Genomic DNA, 23,892 nt, shown 5'->3' with positions numbered 1-23,892 from the left:
TAAGTGATGATAATATTAAATTTCAGGAAAATGTTCTGGCATTTTTCCCAGAAAATGTGTTTTGAAAAATTTTACTTCTCTTTTATGTTATATTTGAGAATCTTTTAGGACACAAAACAAAAATAAGATCATCATACTTTCTAACACGTGTCCCACAGAATTTAGAATATAATATAGAGGTTCCCTAAAGTTATTGTGAATCTCTAAACTGTTTTTTGTTTGTTGGTTTGTGTTTTATTCTATAACTCCCATTGTTTCTTACAGTATCTCACTAAAATATTGTTTGTGTTTCTACCCTGTTATAAGGATTTTGATAGCCTTCTTTTCCTAAAAAGAACTAAATTCAATCTTCTTTCTTTCCTTCAAATCTAAGTCTAAGCTAATTGTCTGAGATTCATGCATTTAACACATAATAACTGAGCACCTACTGTTTAGCAAGTACTCTTCTTGGCACCTAAGATAATAAACGTGGACAAGGAAAAGTCTTTGTTCTTGTGAAACTTACATTCTAATGGGCTAGACACCCAGGAAACATGAACAAAATGCTATCTACTCAGAGGTAATTTGAACCCTCATCTCTCATTACATACACCCCAAGTACCATATTCATCTATCACACATTTGCCAATTAAACATTCCCCAAATACATCCCTACCGCAACATCATCCTCAGCCTAAGATTAAATCTCCCTACATTTCTACCTGTCAAAAGCATTTGTAATTAATTTCTCTTTACTCTTATTGTCACGTGGGGACATGTGAAAAAGGTGAAGAAACTATATTAAAGAGACTCCCTCTGACCATATGTAAGACAATTTGCCCTTCAAATAAAAGATGAAACTATCATATTATAACACAAGGAATCCAGCAATTCCTACTGATATGAATGAATTTAAAATGATTATATTATAATGGGGGGCTCTAATAAGTGTATAAAATGATGAAATTCAGAGAATAGCCATTTATCAACTACCATGAAGGTGACTGATTAAGACAGAAGTCACCAACGATGGCTAAGACTGGCCAGTATAAATTTGTTTAGGAAAAGGAAATTTTGTGATATTTTCCAACAAAATAGTAACTTATTATAAAAGAAATAGTAGTAAATTTAAGATAGAGAAACTTGGAAGATCCAAAAAGTTCAAGGTTAGTGGGGAGAAAAACTAAACCACAGTGCACGCTAACACAGAAGCCCTGAGAAGAGTACAGATCGTCCCTGTGGCATTCTTGCTATGAATGCATGACCTGGTTATGAAGAAACATCACATGAACCCAGCTACAGCCGATCTTTCTGCAGAATGTAAAGTCTGTTTTGTTTTTCTTTTTAAGTGTCAAGAACATAAAAGACAGGGAAAGGTTGAGAAACTCTCCCAGACTGAATGTGTTCTATACCCTCATGGAAAGTTACGATCAGTTGACTGAAGATGAAAAACTCAAGCCTGACTAACAGATGAATCCACCATCAGATGGTAAATATCTATAGGGTCATATCCTCATTCAGAGGTGATCCTGGAGGACAGCTATAGAGGAAAATTCTCCCACTGAACAGAACTTGAAGTATTACATTTGGGTATCTACTTTTTGGCGGGGATGAGAAGTGACCAGAAATACACATCTATGTTAATTTATGGGCAGTTACTAAAACATTAGCTGGATGGCCAGGAAGTTGGAAGGAACAAGTTGGAAACATTGGTGATAAGAAAACCTGGGGAAGAGTTATGTGTATGAACCATTTTGAATAGGTACAGAAAATGCTCCCAATATGAATGTTCACCAAAGAGCATCCACTGCAGAGAATGTGGTCAATCTTCAGGTAAGCAGAATGAGGCTTCTCTCTGCTTTCTTTCTGCAACCAGTGCTTGCTCAGTGGCTCTTGAACAAAATGCTCATGGTGGCAGGAGTGGAGTTCAACAGCACAGACTTTCCTTACTGAGGTGGGTGTGGCTAACCACCAAAAGTGCCGAGTGCCTCATCTGTCAACAGAAGAGATCAATACTGAGTACCCAACATAGCACTATTAACCAGCGATGATTGCCAGTCACTTAGTAGCAGGCTGATAACATGGAACCTTTTCCATCTTCCTCACTGGGATAAACATACATGAACTATATGAGATGTTGTGGGGCAGGTCGATCAGAAAATACACAAAGTCTCAGTTTTGTCCAAATTGAAGAGTCTTTATTTAGCCAGCAGGCCAGGACTGCTCCCCGCAGGACCCATTTAACTGTTTGTGCAAGGAACAGCCTCAGCCTGAGCATTTTAGGTTTTTTAAAGGCAAAAACTACATTTGGGTTGACATAACTTCAAGCAAGCAGGTACAGAAGCTGAATTGGGCAGTTAGCGAGACAATGCAATGGGTACATTGGTATTTCTCATGGGACTTTCCAAGTTAACATAACATCAAGCAAGCAGAGGGGAAAGGGGGTCAAAATGACCCTAGTTCAATACATGCTAGAGATTGGTTAGACGTAACCAATCAATCTCTGACAGGTACATTGTCCAAGAAAAATGGAAACCAAAGATAACAATTTTACATTATATAAGAATTGCCATTTTGAGTTGCCAAGTATGTTATGCCAGGTAACTATTAATGGGTACAGAGGTGGAGCTTTCCCACAGGAGAAGCAATTCTTACATAATGTGGAGTCTCAGGGTAAAATGGAGTCCGTTTGGTCATTGCCTAGATAGCCTGGCTCATAACAAGTTGGCATTCCCTGACCATAAAGCATCTGCCAGAACCATCACATGTGAACTTACAGAACATCTTATTTACACACTCTGGTATTCTACACAGCATCAGTTCTGACCAAGAAACTTATTTCATAGCAAAATAAGTGCATCAATGGTTTCATGCCCATGAGAATTAACTGATATCCTCACATAACTCACCACCCATAAGTGGTGGCCTAAAGGAAAAATGGAATCGTTTCTTGAAGGTTTGGTTATGACAGCTGAGAGACAAATCCATGAAGGAAGTAATTATGCCTTATAAAATGAAGTATATGCTGATCATTAGGTTCCTCTCACTATTACATCTAAACACACACTCCCATAACTATTGCTTCCTGTCTCAGTAGCTTTATGAATTGCTGGTTTAGAGGCCTTGGCGCTCAAGGTTAGATTGCTTCCATAGGAAAACAACAATGATTGCAATGAAACACATGAGACTGATGGTTGGCCACTTTGGAACCCTTATGCCATTGAAGCAGAGAAAAAGGGCTCATTCTTCTGGCTGATAAGATTGATTCTGATTGCCAAGGGACAACTGGATTATTGGTGCACACTGGAGTCAAGGAAGACTGTGTCTGGAACACGGAAGATTCTCCAAAGGGCCTGTTAGTGTTCCCATGCCCAATTGTAAAGATTAATGGGAAACACACACACACACACACACACACACACACACGTAGAACTTTTGAGAACTTGGGACTTTCAGGAATAAAGTTTTGGATCTCCCAGCTGGGTAAAGAACTTTGGCATGTCTACACTTTTCAGTAAGTTTCTTAGCCAGTGGGCAAGCCGTCCCAGCAGATCAGCTCTGGTTGCACCTTCTGGCAAGTTTCTTTGCCACCAGCAAGCAGTTGAGTTTCAGTGGCAGCCGTGTCCTCTCTAAAGGTCTCAATCTCAGCCTTTGGGTGGGGGTGCAGGCATTCTAAATTCTTAGTTCCTTCCTTGTTTACTCTTCTTGCCACCTGAAGAATAGCTACATCTGCTTTGGCTATAGCTCTGCTCTTAAAGTCTTTATTTACTACCATGCCACGCCGCCTTTTACTAATCCATCTTAATATTTAATGAGCAACAGGAAATATTACCTACTCAGATTACTGATGAGGTTTCTGCCTCCTGTCTGGACTCTGAGTGCTTCATCAATATAATAAACACAAAGCCCTCTGAACTTCGCTCGGCTCTTTATATCCTACACTGCTGTACATTTAACAGACCTCGGTGGTTCCCCCTTCCAGTCTAGAAATGCAATCCTTTACTTTCCCCAGTACTAAGCAGGCTCCTTTTTACTAATTGATTTTATTCTTCATGAAGCTTGAACATGGATGTTCTTTCATTCCATCCTATTTAAGCAAAAGACCTTTGTAGGTGGTAGGTGAAGGAATATGGATAGTTTTTGATTAAATATTTATTTTTAGGATCTGACTTGGAAACCTGGAATAATATTTTTAGTTATTTCTTCTGTTGCCATAATATATAATATGATAATAATACACTCTGATATTTTAAAATGAAGTCTGATAATTTTATAACTTTTATATTATTTTTTAAAAATAATATTAATACCTATTGATTGAGTGCTTATCTTGTTCCAAGTGCTTTGTTAAAGATGCCCATTTTCTCCACAAATTCCTCCAGTGATCCTTCTAACAATCTGATAAAAGATACAAAAACTTTCTTATTTTGAAAATGTGGAAACTGATGTTCAAAGAGAGAAAATAACTCATTGAATATCAAGAGCCTAGATTCTCATGGGATTCCTCTTGAGTCCCTGGGTGAACAGACCCAGACTCTAAGGTCTCCCCAGTCCTAACTTCCTGTGTGACTGATTCAGAAAGATCTGGTTCATTCAGAACTAAGTAAAATAGCAGGTTCACTGCTTCCCCTCAACAAATTTCAAATGTCTCTAATTTTAGATGACAACCCCACTGCCTGGAATGGAAACCCACATCACAACAAATCAGCTAAGTGGTTCCTACACAGTCCTTATTTATAGTCTCAACAATTCTATCTTTGAATAATATGTTGGCTGTTTTGCATAAAAACAGGAAGATAACAATCATGTTTTTAATAAAGTAGATACAAAATTAACATGTTAGCTTATTATAGAAAATGGATCCATGGATATTTATTAACACCACTTCCCACTGAATCCTAGAATACTCCACCTCACAAATGCTCATCCATCAATCAGTCAATAAAAATGGCATTAGATGTGCTCAGCCTCCACTCTGATGTACTGCCTAGTGTTAAATAAGGAAAATACCATTTCCTTTTTTCCTCCTTGTATCACCAAATTGATGCATATCCCCCCCCTACCTTATAGACTTCTGTATGCATGCTCACTTCCTGGCTGATCTCACCAAATCTCACAGCTAATCGTGCCATCTCTGTGCTAATTATTCCCAGACTGATAGCAAATAGGACCACTCTTTGAACCTCAGACTCATAACCGACTTTCTACTTAACAGCTCAACTGGATATCTGATGTCACTGCTGATCATGTCATGTCCCAAAGTAAGCTTATGACATTTTCCCCCAAACCTGTTCCTCCTATTATGTTCTTCTGCCTAGTTAATGACAGCTCCATTTTTCCAATTAATGGGGTCAGAAGCCTTGGAGCCTTTCCTCTGCCATGGTGGCTCCTGTACCTAGAATCAGACCACACGATCATCCTTCTGGTGGGATAGAAACAGATTCTTCTGTTTCTGTCCTTGTCCTCATAGTCTATTATCAAAAGTTGCTGGAGTCATTCTTTTGAAAGATAATCAGATAACATCATGCCTCTGGCTTCCTACTTCATTCCAAGTAAAAGCTGAAGTTCTCCTTACAGTAATCTAAGGCCCGGTACTATGTCTCTGAGCCCCATCTCCAGCCTTACCTCACTTTCACTATTCCCTGTCCCCTTTTCCTGCCACACAGGCCTCCTGCTTTTCCTAGAGTACGGAGGCACTGCCATCCACTTCCTGCTCTCTACACGGATGGATTTGTCTCCTGACACATCCCCCTTGAGCCTGCAGGTCTTCATCCCAGTGTCATTTCAGAGATGCCTTCTAAAATCACAACCCCCTCTCTCCACTTGCCACACACACTTTACTCTCTCCCCTGCTTCTGTCTCGTCTTTAGCACTTAATCGCTATATAATTTATTGTATAGTTTACTTATTTATCTAGTTTGTCATTAGTTCCTGACTCAAATGAGGACTTCATCAAGGCCAGACTTTTGTCTGGGGTATAGGCTGCCATCTCTCCAATGCCTAACCCTGCTACCCTAAGCCTCAGACCCCCGGATTTCAGTCAGAACTTGAGCCTCTCCCACTCATATTGGGGTACCAGTCTGCTCTTCCAAGCCCTTTGAATAAAGAGAAGTCAATCTGGGCATCAACAGCTCCTTGGCTCAGTTAAGAGGAAGTTCATTGGGCACCTAGCAGGTCTATCTGCCCCTGGAGTCTGGTTGGTGTGTTTTGTAGGGGAACTACGGTGCCATGGATTGCCAAGGATCCAGGGCAGGAAGTAAGCCACTGGAGCAGGTTAGACCCCAGTGCCTCTGGTGTTTGTCCTGAGCTACCTCTAATATGTGCTTTTCTCAGCCACCCCTAAATCAGGCCAGTGAATACACTGATCCGTTTTAACAAACAGACCCATTTAATATAGATGACCCAGGGAGCCCCAGCTCAGCAGGACTGGGTCAGTCCTGCTTCTTGGGTCAGTCCAGCTCTGGTCCTTCCTTCTCACTCTGGAGCTGTCTCAATGTGCTCAGTGTGAGGGGCTTGCCTCTAAGACCTGGCCCCATGAGGCCTCTGCCTAGATGAGTTCTGAGTACTCTTTCTTACAGCAGCTAACCTAATGCCATGGTGGCTTCATGATTTGAAAAGGTTTTTGTGAAGAAAAATACATTTTCTCAGAAATATTAGTTCTACATTATCCAAATGAACAACAGAACGAGAGCAGAGGGAGCCAAGAAAGATAATGAAAGGGAGGAACTATAAACAAGGATCATGGGATAACAAGTAATTTTACTGTCAAATGCATTTGGTGCTGCTTTGTTCTGATTGAGTATTTCCCTGGAAAAATCATGTTGAACTCCTGACTTCCATAGTAATGCCATTAGGAGTTGAGGTCTGTGGAGGTGATTAGGTCACAAGGGTGGAGAACTTATGAATGGGATTGTGCCTGTATAAAAGTCAGGTGGGGGGAGGCATGGGTGGAGAGTAGGGAGTTGGGGGACAGCTTCCCTGCCCTTTCTACCATGACAGGACATAGCAGGAAGGTGCTTTTATGAGGAGGGTAGGGCCCTTACCAGGCACCAAATCTGCCAGTGTCTCAATCTAAAACAATGAGGAAGACATTTCTGTGATTCAGAAATTATCTAGTCCATAATATTTTATTAGGGCAGCCTAAAAAATCTACTGACCTGCATACCTTCTATGTATGTCCCTTTTCTAAAGGTTTCCAGGATTAGCTCATTAAACCTTCCCTAAGATCTGATACCACCGGTTATCCGTGACAGTTCTGCTTCCTCACATATTGAAGTTTGAACATCAGAGAAGCATGCTGAGGCAGCATTAAAGCAGGGTTCATTAAAAAGGGGTAACATAGACTTCTCGCAGGAGGGAAAAGGGGGGCACAGCTGGTATCCCGATAACCCAGGAGGGAGGTGTTCTGCCCTTTTTAATATGTCCTAGGTGTCCCTTGTTCTCCTGCCCTCTTCCCCTTATCTTTCTCCTTCCTGCTTCTGTGAAGAGGCCCAGGAAATGCTGAGTGGGCTGGCCAAAAGGAGGTACATAGGCGGGCTGAAGGGGGAAGGGCACGATGGAGCAGCCCAGGACACATTAATTAACAACCTTATCCATCCCTGTGAGGAGGGGCAATTCCTGGGACCCGTTACCTTATCAAAAGGTTGGAGCAGGGGCAGGTTCTTGATAAGGACTCTGAAGAAATTTCAATCCCTCAGGGGACGGTTTCCAACTCAAAATTGGCCTCCTGGATCCGACCTGACTGTTGTTAACTATCTACACTGACTGCCTGTCTAATTCTGGCTTCAGATCTATGGAGTAGACACTATTTATCATCCTAATCGCTGTTTTTCAGCCGAGATAACTGAGCAAAGTACCCAGAAGTTAAGTAGCTCTCCTAACCCACAGGTCCTATGAGAACAATGTGGGCAGGATTCGAGCCTCAGCAGTCGGGCTCCGGAGTCATGCGCTTAGTAGTGGTACAGAAAGAAAGCCAAGCCCAGGAGGTTGTGCAGCGCTGCTGAGAGTCCCCAAGGCAGGGATGCCCCGGCCGCGGGTCACCTGGGGTTGAACTGAAATTGTTGAATCGCGAAGTCAAGGTTCTGGATGAGCTTCCAGCAGCCGCGCGCCCGGTGCCACTCCTCCCGGGTATCTGTCGGAGCCTCGGCCATAGCCGCTGGCCATGCGCCTCCCGCTGAGTCTCTAACTCGCGCGTCAGTTGCCATAGCGACTCCCCGGGAAACGGCAAAGCGCGGGAATCGTGGGCGGGGGCGGGGGCTGGCAGGGAGCGCAGCGCAACGGCAGTGGGGCGCTGGGCTGGCGCTCCAGTCCTCCTCTGCCGCTTCCAGTGCCCCACCTGAATCAGGGCTTGGCGACGAGCGGGGGATGAAACGTCTCCAAGCAAAGCTGCACCCCTGTAAATAACACTGTTGCGCCCCATCCCGCCCCCGGCCCTTCTCTGCTTCCTCCCTTCCCTGGACTCTGAGCTCAGCCTCGCTCCTGGACCCCCACAGGAGAGGGAGGTTTGGGTTTCTGAGCTCCTCTTCCTTCGTCAACACCCCTCTCAACCCGATTGTGAGACCCTGGCCTGGTGGCTGTCCTCTATAGAGACTCCCACGTTGTGCTAATGGGAGGGTGAAAAATAGTGAATCCCTGTAATGAGGACGTTCGTGGCATGAGCCAGGGACTCATCGCCTTGAGAGGCGAGCAGGTGGCCTCATAAATTGCCTACACCTGCTACTTGACCGCCCGTGTAGGCAGGCCTGGATTTAAAAATTTTCTTGGCAGAGATTAAGCAGGCCTGTATTTCTATTTAATATGAAAGTCAGAATATAAGGCGTTAAGTATATTGTGTAGCGTGGGATTCAATTTTATTGTTTCTACCAATAAGAGAAGTTTATTATGGTGGGGAAAGGGCAGGCACCAGGGATTGAATTCAGGGGCACTCAACCACTGAGCCACATCCCCAGCCCCATTTTTGTATTTTATTTACAGACAGGGTCTTATTGAGTTGCTTAGCGCCTAGCTTTTGCTGAGGCTGGCTTTGAACTCAGGATCCTCCTGCCTCAGCCTCCCAAGTAGGTGGGATTACAGCACGTGCCACCACATCCCATAGAGGTTTATTTTTAATGGTGAAATTTTTGTTTATTCTTTGGTTTCAATCTCTCTTACACATTGACAACAGATAGGGTGCCAAGGTCTCAGCTTGGCACCAGAATCACGAGCCACCACACAGCTTTGTAGGTTCAAACAGCAATTCTTTATTCCCGATCTCACACTGCCTCCACACAGGTCCAGGGGCAATCGCGTTCTGCCGTCTCCCGCACAATTCACCTACTCCACGAGGCTATCTCCAAATCCCATTTTAATCTCACGACAACTCAAGGGGAACAAGCAGCAGGAACACCCTAATCCCAGCAATAATCTTCAACCTCCAACTTCCCTAAAACCCATTGTCTTAAACTGGCAACGCCTTAAACTCAAGGAGCCGGTTACTTCCTCAAACCTGATCAGCTCTAAACCCGGATCCACCTTGGTCCTTGAGCAAGGTCACCTTATTAAAGCATGCATGCAATGTCCCATCGAATGTCCTCTAAGCAGCATGGGGTACGCTTGGCAAGGAAATTTCGATGCGTCATTCCTACTTGACAATGGCCCTCAGCAATAGGGGACACCTATTCTAATATTAACATGTCGTTTCCTGGTTTTAGAAGGTATTCTAAAAGGCAGCAGAATACAAAAGTCACTAATATGGCATTATGTAAAAATGTGAATGTGTAACTGATGTGATTCTGAAATTTGTATTTGGGGTAAAAATGGGAGTTCATAACTCACTTGAATCAAATGTATGAAAGATGATATGTTATGAGCTTTGTAATGTTTTGAACAACCAATAAAAAAAAATAGAACTATTCTACACCTTCATGTCAATAGATTGTTTATAGGAAAATAAAAGTTTTTCTTTTCTCTCTTGTTGTAACTACATAAGAAGGGGTTAGTTTGATATTAGAAGCTCAAAATAGAAAAAGAAAGTAAAAATCACTATAGCATTATCACTACTCTCATGTTTAAAGGCAAAGATTAAAAACCAAAAGTGCCAGGGGATGGCGGTAGAGCACTCACCTAGCACATGTGAGGCCCTGGGTTCAATTCTCAGCACCACATAAAAATAATAAAGGTGTGTGTGTGTGTGTGTGTGTGTGTGTGTGTGTGTGTATTTTAAAGCATATATATATATATATATATATATATATATATATATATGCCTAAAGTGTCAAACAGAAATCTTAACCAATGCTAAAATCATCTCCTGTGAACACTTATTTTCTTTGATGGAGATGAAGAAAGAGGGGGCTAGGGAAGAGTTACTTTTACTCTATAAAGTTTTCTAATTTCTAAATCTATCTTCAAGTTTTATTTAGAAAAAATTTATTCCAGAGTCAAAAAATGTTATGAAAGAAAGAAACAACTATATCTACAACAAATTGTCTTTGTTTTTTTGCCATATTGCATACAAATTTTTAAAAGTAAAGATTAAAATTCCAAGTTAAAATTAAAAACCTGATCTGTTTAGAACAGAGCCGAGATGGTGAAAAGAATGTGATAAGTCATTAGCTATTTTGCTCATGTAATTATAAATGAATATTTTGGAGAAGAAAGAGATCTCACATTCAAGTTTGTGAGTCATTGGTGAACTCTGTAGAGCGTTTGTTGACTAATACCTACTGCCTAGTTAGACCATCCCACTAGAACACATACTGAACAAAAACATCTTTATCTGAAACCTTGTTATAGCATATCAAGGAGCTTCAGATTTCAGTGTCTAGGAGGCCTTGTTACATGATGTGATTGTGGTGAAACTATGAACTACATAACACTTCTTGTCAGTTACCTGTGTGTTATCTCTCAGGTGCTCTGGCTTATAAAATTGTTGATTTCAGATCATATCAAACTACACTAACTAGGGTTGGCTTTATGGAACCATTTGCTATATTAAATTCAGGCTTCCTTTATCATCTGCTGAATTTATTGACAGCTTTTAGTGGAAAACTCACAATCTCTAGGTATACAAAAAAATACACATGGGTTATAAAACTTACTTTAGAATGGTGGGCAAGTTATTTAACATTTCTGAGCCTCTGTTTGCTCACAAGTAATGGACCTTCCTCAAAGGATAATTGGAAGTAATGTCTAAGGTAGGACAAGTCTGCAGCCCATGTAGCACATGACAGAATAAATACCAGCACATTTCCAAAGGAGTGTGCTTATTCTTCCTATCTATCAAGAAATACAATTTTATGTTTCAAGTTTTCAATTTTTTTTAAACTTGATAATTTCACAAGCTCAAACAATTTTTTGCGTTTTCAGCAAAACTTAAAAAATTAAAATGCTTCTCTGAAACACACACATGTATAAGTATAATGTGTATTTATATAAAAATATTACCTACCAATTATTAAAAGTGATAACATCTCAGATTAAGTAGCATGAGGATTTGATTAAGAGTCAAGTGCTGACTTGAAACATAGTAATTTATATATTCCAGTTGGATATTATCAGTTCTATAGTCTAGTAAAAGCCAAGAGGTTTCAGTTTAGGTTTGTAATTTAAATTCTTTCTAGAGAGTCATCATATGTAGAGTGCTTATTTTTCTTTTATCGCTAGCTATAATGTATGATTATGTGGTAAGGGCTCTGTTATGTAAACTTGTTTTATGTCATGCTTCATCCATAACCAAAGTTCTTAAGTAAAGGGTTGGTAAAGGAAATAGCAAGGCCCTCAGCCAGGACATTATGCTACTATGGAAAAATCCTTAGACTAGATCATTTTAAGGTTTTAAATTTTGTTGCAGTGAAACAACTTATCCACTGTTAAAGTCCATTAACGTGATTGTGCATCATCTGACTAAAAGATCAATGCATGGCGGTTTAAAAGGGAAATGAGTAGAAATGTGAAGAAAATGGTGAAAATGGCAGAGTTAGCTATCTGCAGAAGAGGATTTGTAAAGCTTCTACTAAGGGAAACTTAGGGGAATCTCTGGAATTGCTCAAACAACTAGAGTGGAGCCCCATTCCTGGCATATAACCTCAGGAAACTGTTATGTGCCTATGTTGAGAAAAGAGCAAGGCACTTCAGGACAAGTAGAAATCTGAATGGAAACTAATAAAAGAGCAATTATCATATTCCAGCTCATCTCCTCTGTAAGATGCATCTTTATTTTATGTGACATCAAGAAAGAAAAAAACGCAAGTAATGGGCCTTCCTCAAAGGATATTTGGAAGTAATGTCTAAGATAGGACAACTACAATTACATTTTGACACAGGTCAATGAAATAAAGTAAGTTTAGGAATGTTTTAGGCAGAGACCCCTCTGTTTCATCAGACCCTAGCCAGAGGGAGCTGCTCCCTGCAGGAACAAACAAGGCTTTTCCCTAACTTGGACAAAGTGTCTCATAGGTTCATCTCATTATTTTTGTTCTTTTCCAGGTTTCATAAGGCAGCCTGCCAATAACTAAATTCATATTCTCAGGGACATAAAATCTAAGACAGTCTCGATCTTGACAGCAATCATGTGATTTTGGCTACTGTGAGTACAGCAATCCCTCCTAGTTTCACTTTCTGTAGTTTCAGAATCTGTGACCTATACTGGGATAGTACCAGACCCCACATACATAGTACAAAAGGTATTTGAAGGCAAGAGAGAGAGACCACATTCACATAACTTTTATTACAATATATTGTTACAATTGTCCTATTTTATCATGTTATTGTTATTAATCTCTTCCTATGCCAGTTTATGAATTAAACATTTTCATAGTTATGTATGTAGAGGGAAAAATACTATATAGTATAGTATAGTTTTTGGTATTATCTTTGGTTTCAGGTATCCTCTTGGGGTTTTGGAACGTATCCCCCATGGATAATGCAGGATACTATATTCCCTGGTAGCCTGATCTAAATAAACTGATAAGGAACAGCACTTAGACCTCCCATATGAGGATTAGGCAGAGTCCAGGGGGACTCACAAAGTACTACCAAGACTTATCTGGCAGGTGGCAGAGCTCTCTCATTAATACTTCTGCAATTGAAATATGGGGTACCCTTCATTATCCTTCAGCTTTGAACTCTGATTTCAGAAATATAGGGCTAAAAATTTGATTGTAGTAATTTTAAGGACTAGAGGAAAATGTTACACATAGGAGAATTCGGTAGTGTAAAACCCTGGTGTGTTATTGTTATGCTGTCAGTTTATTTACTTGAACACCCTTCAGTCTACACTAAGATATTCTGTGGATATTATGTAAGTGACCAAGGTGTTGATTGGGAGCGCACAGTCCGGGGTTGGATCAGTCTCTGTTGCTCAAATCAAGAAACTCACACTATAGAAAAAAACTGTTCCAAGCTCAGCTGTTAAGTATATCTTGATTAACAACCCCCCACTGTGCTAATTAATATATGTGTTAATTATTATCAAAAATGGATTTGTTGGGGCTGGGGTTGTGGATCAGTGATAGAGTGCTTGCCTAGCATGCTTGAGGCACTGAGTTCAATCCTCAGCACCACATAAATGTAAAATAAAGACATTGTGTCCACTTAAGACTAAAAAGGAAATATTTAAAAAAAAAACAGATTTGTTGTTGTTGCAATTTTTGTTTTTGCAGTGCTGGGGGTTAAAGCCAGGGCTTCATGCATGCTAGGCAAACATTGTACTCCTGAGCTATACCCCAGACATAAATGGATTTCTGTTGATGAATGCAGTGGTCTACTGACTATTACAATGAATGTTTGATGTGAGCTTGCATGGGCCATGGGGGGCCTGTAATCCTAACAACAGGGAGGCTGAAATAGGAGGATCTCAAGTTTGAGATCATTTTCAATACTTTAATGAGGTCCTAAACAACTTAGTGACGACTTGTCTCAAAATACAAAATACAAAGGGTTGGGAATGTGGCTCAATGGTAAAGTATCCCTGGGCTCAATCTCCAGTACAAGAAGAAGAGGAGGAAGAGGAGGAGGGGAGGGGGGACTTTCATTGGTGAATTTAAAGATGTTTGGGAAATGCAGGTTAGCTAAAATGGTTCAGAAATCAGCCCTCTCTCACAAGAACAGGATGCAATAATCTAATGAGGCCTGTAACTGTAACCCTGAGGGAGAGGACTTGGAGCTTGATTCCCCCAACAGTCATCTGTCCAGCTTTTGGTTTCTAGATAGCTGCTGTTTACTAAAGAACTGAGGGTCTTGCTTCTGGAATGGTATGTCGATTTCAAACGAACCCTTCAGATGACAGAGGACAGAAAAATGAGATTTCTTGGATTCCTGGAACAGGTCACCTAAACTAATTGTTGGGTTCTGCTTGCTAATGACCTTTTAAAAAAATAAATGTCTGCCACTTGCTTTCATTATAACCTGAGATCAAGGTTGTGTGGGAATGGCTAATCTTTATCAAGCTTTTCCAGAGGATGCAAAAACATCTATCCAAAGAAACCTGAGTTGTATAATGAAATTAGGTGAATTTTCTGGGAAGCCACAAGAAATAATAAAAGCTTCTTTAATAGAACTAATTTTGATATATTGGGGAGAGACTGCATCTGTCTTGTGCTTCTATATCTTTCCAGGACTCTGTTCATTGCCCTCCATACACTAGGTGTTCAACAAGTATTTATCAAATGAATGAGTAACTCTGAGTAAGTTCTTTCAAAGAGCTCTTCCCAAAGAGGCGTGTGCCTCAGTAGCTGGCACTAAAGAAACAGGCAAGAAAACTAATTCGTGAATTGAGCAGATAAACTACTACATTGTCAGTGGTAACAGGTTCTTCTAAAAGAAAGTGCTAATTTGGGTTGTTAAAACTCCAAATGATGTAGGAACTGTGAAGAAAATTACATTTTAAGGAGAGAAAGAGGAGATCTCTGCAGGCAGAATAGTTAAGGAATATTTCATGGAAAAGCTGATATGGAGCCACAGCAAAGCCTGGATATGGCCTCGCAGGTGGGGAGGAAGAGAGGGTCCCACTACAGGAATAGAGGCCGGGGATAAGTTGTGTTGGTGGGAGCTCCACCCACCTGTTGGTTACAAGAGTACATTAAGAAATGGGAGTCCAGGGTGTGTTTCTCTGAGTTATGTATTTGCAGATCTAATTTGTGCTGAAAATGCACTTTGCTACAGGCAGGTGGGAAAATGGGTGAGAAACAGGAGAAGTTCTCCTCCCCCTTCATTCATGCTGAGAACTTCTTCTTAAAATCATAAGAAAACACCTCAGTGTTTAATCACACCATTGGATTATGATCACCTGGGGAAAGGCCTTACTTTTCTTTGTGTAAGTGAAACCGGCATTGCATGGGGCCCTAAAAGTGTACTCAAAACTGTTTTCATGAATGTGCTTTACCATTTTTGCTTAAAATAATAGAAAGAGGAATTTACGTGGATTCCTCACACTTTTTCTTGACCAGGTTTATTATTTATTAATTTGCAAATGGAAAATTATATTCCCAGTGTTCTTTTTCCTAAAGGACTGTTTAAAATTCACACTAGAAAAGGAGAACTGACGTCAACCTGGATGGTACCACATGAGCACTCAAGGAATAAATGAACACGCTTCTTTGTTACTTTTTGTTATACTCTTATCTTGGGGAGAAAGTTTGAACTACTGAATTGCTGCCAAGCCAGCAGAGGATTCCCTCATTCAGCTCGTTCCTCCTTGAATAATTCATTGGCCAAGTCCCTCTTGCCGGGAACAAGCCTAGACTAGAGTTTCCTGTTGTACTTTAATGAATTTTAATTGTAACCCTCCCTATCTTGGGTGTCAACATTATCTCATTCACTGCTATATTTTAATCCCTTTTAATAATTCTTCAGACTCCAGAGCTGGATATAATTCATAGTTTTTGTTTGGTTTGCATTGTCTTCTCACACTGCTTAATTGAGTTAATAAGTTATGAGACTACTGTGTCCAAGGTCACAGCTGGTGACACTTTCTTCCTTTCTTAGCCACAGACTGCCTCTCCAACCCACTCTCATCTCTCAATTGTATTCATATAACCGTGAGGCCAAATTGTCAGATTATTTGAGGCAATGAAGTGCAACCTCTGAATATTCTACTCCAAGGACTTGCCTTTCAGACAAAGGGCCAGTTGCTTAAGTTTGAGAAGAGGACCACAATCTGCAAGTTCTATGGCTCAATTTCTTGGCCTTATAAAAAAAATGTATGATGAATTACCTAAAATTGTGGATGACCTCATAAATGCAAGACCCAAAATGACTCGTCCCCTATGGATAAAACCATGCAAAAATGGTTTTTAAAAACCATGGTGGCGCATGCCTGTAATCCTAGCGTCTCGGGAGGCTGAGGCAGGAGGATCCTGAGTTCAGCCTCAGCAAATTATCAAGGCACAAAGAAACTCAGTGAGACTCTGTGTAAAATACAAAACAAGGACTGGGGATGTGACTCAGTGGTTAAGCACCCTTGTGTTCAATCTCTGGTAAAAAAAAAAAAAAAAAAAAAAAAGCCTCCTATTGAAGCAGTTAAAGAATGCAAGAGAAAACCAAACATAAAAACAAAGATGAATGATTACATTGAGGAAGTAGAATGATGAATGAATTTGTTCTTTCTCTAAATTTTCTCCTAAGAGACCAGGTGCTCAAATACCTTTTAGACTTCTGGTCTTTCTTTCCTTTTATATCCAAATAAAATAGCTTAATTATCCATCCCAGTATTACACTGTGGTTAATAATGTTCTTATAGGTCTGGGGGCACAGCCCAGTAATACAGTGCTTGCCTAACATGGGCTAGGCCCTAGGTTCAATCCCCAGCATGGCAAAATCATGACTAGTTACTTTGTAGCATTCTCAGCATGCAGAGACTTTATTCCCCTGCCCTTTGTCCGTCTGTGGCTGCAGTTGGCTCCATACAGCTTCTCCTGAGATAAAAAATCAGGTCTCCTCTCTTTCCATGTGAAGTGCCCATGAGCTCTGCATTCCTCATTCCCTCAAATCTTGCTGACCCTTTGGAGGAAAAGAGGAGGCATCCGGAGCAACACAAAAGAATGTGAAGTTAGACATCATTGTTCTTTCGGCCCACAGTTAGGCCCTCTCCAGAGAATTTCTCATTGGTGTTTCTTTCTTTATTTTCCTGTAGGTCTCAGAGCCAAGGCCTCTCGTGAAAGTGACTGTATAAATAGGCCAGTTACGTCGGCTCCATTGTGCAACCTCCAACTCAAGCCATGGGAGAGGGTGTGCAAAAGACACAGACGTGCCGGGAGCCGGGAGGAGTCCACAGCAATCAGAAGCCCTGGAAGCAGCAGCTGGATGGTAATCAATGCCACAGACACGAGGAGGCCAAGTCCCAAACTAGGTGTGAGGAAAAACCCAAGAAGTAAAAATATTTGCACTGCAGAGCCTTCTCGAGGCCCAGGAATTGGCCAAAAGAGGTGCTTCTGCAGGTGCGAGTGGGAAGGTAAAAGGGGACAATATGGAAAGTTCATTTCAGAAGCAGTTGGACCTCAGGTTCCCTCCTTTGGTCCATTCACATGGGATGTTGGCACTCCCACACTTTGTTAGAAACTAGAGATTTAGCCAGGCGCAGTGGCACATGCCTATAATCCCATCGGTTTGGGAGGCTAAGGCTGGAGGATTACGAGTTCAAAGCCAGCCTCAGCAAAAGCGAGGCGCTAAGCAACTCAGTGAGACCCTGTCTCTAAATAAAATACAAAGTAAGTCTGGAGATGTGGCTTAGTGGTTGAGTGCCCCTGAGTTCAATCCCTTGTACAGAAAGAAAGGAAGGAAGGAAGGAAGGAAGGAAGGAAGGAAGGAAGGAAGGAAGGAAGGAAGAAAAGAAAAGAAACGAAACTAGAGATTTGTTCTTGGTGAGGGTGAAAAAAGAGGGTATCTGGACAAGGGACTTCAGCATTGTCTAGGGTGGCATCTGTACTGGAAACAGAGAGAAAGTGAAAGTCTCCATCATGGATGTTGGAATCTCCAGTTCTGCTCCCTGCTGGGCTCTGAGAATTTTGGCAGCCAGACTTGTATCATGCAGGCAAATGGAAAAGAGTGCCCATGTGGCAGGTTTTTCAGTGAAATGGCCCAGCAGGTCAGCAGGTCACTGCACGGGGAGACTCCAGGTGGCTCTCCTCATCTCTAGCCCAGAGCGCACAACACCTTTACGTATGAGATGACTGCCAAGAACCGCCAAATATTTGAGGAAAGCCTCAAACATGAAAGAGAAGTCACCCAGAAGAAAAAAGATGGAAAGAGACAGAGGATATGCACAAAATGAAAACCTGAAAAAAAAAATCATGAATCATCATAGATACTCTCAGCCCTTTAAGAGAAGACGAATCACTGGCTGTGCTTTGGGAATCAGATATGACACTTAGCACCCTGCTTTACCCACCCTTCTGCCCCCAGCACAGACGGCCAGTGGCACAGGTATAGTGTGAGATCACTACTTTACCTATGGAGAGCTACTCCATGCCTGCTCCTGTGGTGCCCACCAGGGATCCGGCTGTGAAATGGCAGACAGGGAACTCTCCATCCAGACCAACTGTCACGGTCCCTCTTCCCACAGTACAGAGCATATTCCTCATACCCTCCAGAACCCCACAGTTCTATTCTCCCTCTTACAAATTCATTTTTTATGTTCCATATTAAAGGACCTGAGAAATCCTGCAGTTGAAAAAGCATCATTATGTATATATGTATTTTCCAGTGCTTCATTTTTTAAAAAAAGCAAGCAAAACCTTTTCCCTTCGCTACAGGATGCCCAGAGTATCCATAGAACACAGCTCGGAATGTTCTACTTCAGTGAAAAAATAAAAGTTGGGGACAGCAGCAGAGCACTGTGGAAAGTCACAAGGATAGATGTTCCTGTACCTCTGTCAGTGGCATCGCAATGACTCAACACCACTGGAGCCTGCAGGCTTGTAGATGGACGATCAGAAGAGACCAAGGAGCAAGCTGAAATGACAGAGCTATGGCAGAATAGATGAACTCCTCTGGGAATCACAAAGCTTTAGCTGATGTGAGAAGTGAGCATTCCAGAGACCCACCAAAGAGTCTTGCATAAAAGTAGCAGAATTGATATTTTCAAATAAGGACCCTTCTCTGGAAATAAGTTCTTCTGGAAGCCCCCTTCACTTCTGCTATAACCTCCAGCTCAGATCTGACCCTGGCACTTCTAAGCTCTGGGAGCTGGCCAGCAGCCTACATGTTCTTAGAATGTGCCCTCAAGCTCTAAGTAAGTACCAAGGGGCCAGGGGATAAGAGTTACTTATCAGTGCAACCAGGTGGCCTGAAGTCCCGTCCTTCTCTCCAATGTTGTTCACATGGAATGACACAGGAGGGCATTCTGCAGTGGACAATCCCCAGGGCCAAGTGTCTGGTACTTGGGAACCCTGGGAAACTTGCAATTCCAAGTTTCCGCCTCCATGGTTTCTGCTGGGTAACCTCCTTCTCCTCTAGGCTCAGCATCTCTCTGAGCTTTCCTTCTCCTGGGAAACTGCTAAGCATGAACAACACTCCCTTCTAGCCTTAGCTGATGACTTATGTCTCTGGAATCTTCCCTCCAGGAATTCTTACTTCAGCATCTGGCATATTACTTCAAATGGATCTTTCTTTCCATGTGTCCTTCTGGAATACCATTGTCTTTTGTCTTTTAAGGGAATGAAGTCCAGTCCCCTTGAGTTCATGTCTAAAGCAGGACAACCCCCTACTAACTCCTTGTGTAGATAAGGTTTAACCCAGCGGGTCTGCGATTGCTATCCTGGAGAGGCCTGCTTGAAAGCTGGGCCCTTGGCTGGCATAAAAGAAGTTGGATTCAAAATAAGCCTCCACCATTCCCTAACTGAGGAGTTGCTCGACGTTCTTGAAGTATTTGTGCAAACAGTGTTTTCTGCCGGACACCTGCTTTCTTCCTGAAGTCTGGAATTTCCATACTTACTAGGGAGAGGGCACTGAGTCTATAATGGGACTCTGGCTCTACCAAGCAACATTTGACCTGGTTGTCATAGTTTGGAGGTGGAGGACTCCCGGAAGCTCAGACATCTCCCCATGCTGACTTTGTTCTGCACCCTTTTGTGCCAGTAAATCACAGCTGTGACTTTGACCCTTTGCTGAGTCTTGTGAGTCATCCTCCTAGATCCTAGAGATGGCCTTGGGAACCTCGGACACACCTCTCCATTTTTCTTCTTCTGTTCCTCTCTGGTGAATCCACTCCACTCCAAACGCTCCTAGGGCACGTCTGATCCTGTCTCCTGGATCAGCCTTCCTGTCGGAAGGACCAAACTCCAACTCTCTTATGCTTTCAGGCTCCCTTTCCCACAGCCTTTATGGTACTCTTCCCCTCCACCAAATCCTTCAGGATGGGCCTGCCTTGGGGGTGGGGGTGCCTCCTCCCCTGAACATCTTTTTAAGGTTTGTCCCATTATTTTGGCACTTTGTAGGTTCTTGATCATTGTTTAAGTTTGGAGATGTATGATCTTCTTCTCAGTTCAACTGGTAAGTCCTCCACATGTCTTGCCTCTTTGACTTTCCCAGGCACAGTCTCCTATCCATTGTCCTGGGGACATTTAAAAGCTCTAAGTGGCCTCAGGTGCTGTCTGACCTGCTAAGAGTTCACCATTCAGGTATGTCACCCCCCTCAGCCTCCAGCCTGCAGGTTCGTCTCCTCCTACCCACTTCATGACCTCTGCCCTTTGACCCATCAGAGTAGTAAAGCAACTATCTGCCATGTCCCTGTCCCTCAGCCATATCCTTTCTTTACTTCTTCCATCTCCATTCTACATCCCTTGAGCCACTATTTTGATATTTGTTGCCCATTTGGTAGCTGATGTGACTTTTCATGGTGAATACAGCTGGCAGAACTCTGACTTATTTTCTTGATAGAGCTGGGGAGAGTCATCCTTGGAGGCCCATTGATTTCACCAGAGTGAGATCACCAATCTCAGAAGGGTTTGTAGCTGTCAGGGGCTGTCCCCCTAGAATGACAAAGGCGGACCAGGTCCTGGACACCTGTCTACAATTTTAACCTCAAGGGTTATAATTCCTGCAAGAGAGGCAGGCTCTGTATTCTCCCATCAAATGACATGCCAAGCAAAACATAGTTCCTGAATCAATCAGTTGATGACAATGTGTGCAGAAGCAGAATGAGCAAAAGCAAACAAAGGAGATAAATGAAAATATAGGCAAAAAAAAATCAGTAAAAGAAAATCATTCAAGTGAACAATAATGATAATGAACAAAACACCTGTGTCTATGGGGGAAAATTTTGTCTAAATGGTCCAGGAGACCAATCTCTCCAAAGTGTCACTCCAACAGGTCTGAAGGCCATAAAGTCATCAGCAGTGAAGCAAAGAACTGTGCACCCAGACAGAGCCCCTGGGGGCCGATGCCATTTCAGACTGAATACTCTCAATGGGTGGAGTCCCACTGACATGGGTTTCAAATGGCAGTCGGAAGGCACCGGTATTCAGAAGAAGGTGTATTATCTCAGCTTCCACATGTGGACCTTGGAGGGAAAAGTCCCAGGCAGCAGCTATCTTATTTGCATCCTGGCATGTGGCCCTCAAGGTGGCTATCAGTCAGCCCCTGAGCTCAGCCTTAGCTGGAGTTACCAGGAAAAGCTCCACACGGGAGTTAGTGCAGTTAAAGCATAGCCACATCAATCAAAATGCCAATGCCAGGGTCCTTAGATTCCCAAGAGTCACAACACTGCAAAATGCATTTCAGTGGGGGCCCAGCAGGAAACGGGTGACTCAACAGAAGGGGCAACTAAGGAGGGCTCTGCGGAGGGAAGATTGGCCCAGGTGTGGTCAGGGTTAAGGAAATCAAACAAGAGCCCACCTGAGACCCACAGGGGCAAAGCTATGTGTGTTTCTAGAATGTAGCCGGTGGCCGGGGCCGTCGTCTTCCGTGGAGAAGTGGATTCACTGAAAAGTGGGAACCTGCCTAGCTCTCACCCTCCAGCTGGGGCTCCAGCCAACCAAGCCTAAGAGCCCTCAAGATAAGGGAGCCTGGGAGGCTATGCACAGAATCAGCTGTTGGACCCAGAGCAGCATAGCATGGAGACTCAGTCTGGAGACCAGAGATTCCACAGCACAGCCCTCACGACCAGCCCACTTGCTGTTGAATCTGTATGCATAGCTGTTTCTCTTTTTTTTTTAATTTTTTTTAATTGTAGATAAAGACAATACCTTTATTTATTTTTATGTGGTGCTGAGGATCAAACCCAGGGCCTCACACGTGCTAGGCAAGCGCTCTGCCACTGAGCTACAGCCCCAACCCCTAATGCATAGCTGTTTCCAAATCTCTTCTACTTATACCTCTGACCTCCCTCTCTAACCTTTCACTATCATCCTACAATCTCACCTCCTACTTCACAAAGCAAATAAAACCATCACAGAGAAACTTCCTCAACTTCCCACCACCAAAACCTCAGACTCACTATATGAACTAGAATTAAGTTTGGCTGTGAATAGCAGCCAAATATCCAAATAACGTGGTCTAAACAGAATGGGAGTTTCTTTCTTTTGGATGTAGAAGTTGGCAGTGCAGGGCTAGTGGGTTGGCCCCGCTCCACCAAGATGCAAGGCTCAGCTTGCTTCTGTGTTGCCCGCTCCTTGTGTGTGGTCACCTTGATTGCTTAAATAGTCATTGCAGCTCCAGCCTTCACATCTGCATTCCAGTCAGAGGCAAGAGGAAGAAATGAAGAAGTGGCAGAGACAGAAATGCTCTTTCAGAGATGTACTAGAAGATGGTACAAATCACCATTGCTTCAACTTCCTTAGAACTTAGTCTAATAGCTACGCCTACCTACTAGAGAGTAACCGTGGTATATTCTGGTTGACTATGTGTCTAGTTAAAGGTCAGGAGGCCCTAACACTATAGAAATGGAGGAGATTGGACAGGGGAAGGAGGAAACTAGCAGTCCTCGACACACCTATATGTGCACCATACCTCTCCCTCTTAGCTTTATCCTATCTTTAAGCATGTGCAAATCTTTTTCTTGTAAAAAAAAAAAACAAAAACTGAGTCCACAAACTTTTCAGTTATCATCTCACTTGATTTTTATAGAAGTCCTTTTGACAACTCTCTTCTTTTGGAAACTTCTGGGTTCCCTGTGGCTGTTCCTCCATCCTTCTGTCTTATTTGCTTCCCTTCTTCCTACCCATTAACGCTTCATTCTGTGTGCTTGAGCCCAAGTCCTCTCTCTCTCTTCCCCTGCAACCTCCGTGCATCAGTGGTCCCCAGGTTGTGGTCCCCGTCCTGGGGATCCTCCAGCCTGTGTCCAGGGGACCATGAGGCTCCCTCGTCTCTGGGCCCACAACTGCATGAGGTCAGATTTTCTTCATGTTTCAGCTCGAGAGCATCTCACGATGGATTGAACAGGCAGTAGAGAAGGGAATCCAGATCTCTTCCATTAATGGATATGAAACGGATTTACAAAAGTGTCAGATGATACTCTCTACTCCTGTTGCAAAACATACTGCGTTTAGAAAACTTCTGTTATTGTTTCATTAAATTATTTTTTCACATTAGCATGCAATGGGTTTGTTGTAATTTTAAGTTGATATATATGAAATATACATTATGAATCTATAATATAAATCTTTAAAAAAAATTTTAATTTCTTCTTTTTTCTTTTGACACTGGGGATTGAATCCAGGGACACTGAACCACTGAGCAGTATCCCCAGTCTTCTTTTTTTTAAATTATTTTTATTTTGAGACAGGGTCTTGCTAAATTGTTGAGGCTGGCCTTGAACTTGAGACCCTCTGCCTTAGCTTCCAGAGGAGCTGGGAGTTATTAAAACCGCTGTACCTGGCTGATTTTAATTTCTAATATCGTAAACATAGATGTATAACTCACATAAGCAAAAGTTCTTTGGGATCCTCAGTAATTTTTAAGAGTGTAGGAGCCCCAAAGTGGGGAGTCTGGGTGCTGCCG

General features: G+C 42.3%; 1 protein-coding gene across 1 annotated transcript in view; it reads right to left on the bottom strand.

Moving 5' to 3' along the window:
- Positions 1 to 8,129, bottom strand: part of C10H10orf67 (chromosome 10 C10orf67 homolog) — a 132,274-nt gene extending 124,145 nt beyond the window's left edge. Inside the window, exon 1 of the mRNA XM_040277984.2 lies at positions 8,020 to 8,129. Coding sequence (XP_040133918.1) covers positions 8,020 to 8,129 — 110 coding nt within the window. The remainder of the gene's footprint in view (positions 1 to 8,019) is intronic.
- Between the last annotated feature and the right edge of the window lie 15,763 nt (positions 8,130 to 23,892).

Source organism: Ictidomys tridecemlineatus, chromosome 10 (assembly GCF_052094955.1).
Source record: "Ictidomys tridecemlineatus isolate mIctTri1 chromosome 10, mIctTri1.hap1, whole genome shotgun sequence".
NCBI lineage: Eukaryota > Metazoa > Chordata > Mammalia > Rodentia > Sciuridae > Ictidomys > Ictidomys tridecemlineatus.
This window is presented reverse-complemented; position numbering and strand designations above follow the sequence as displayed.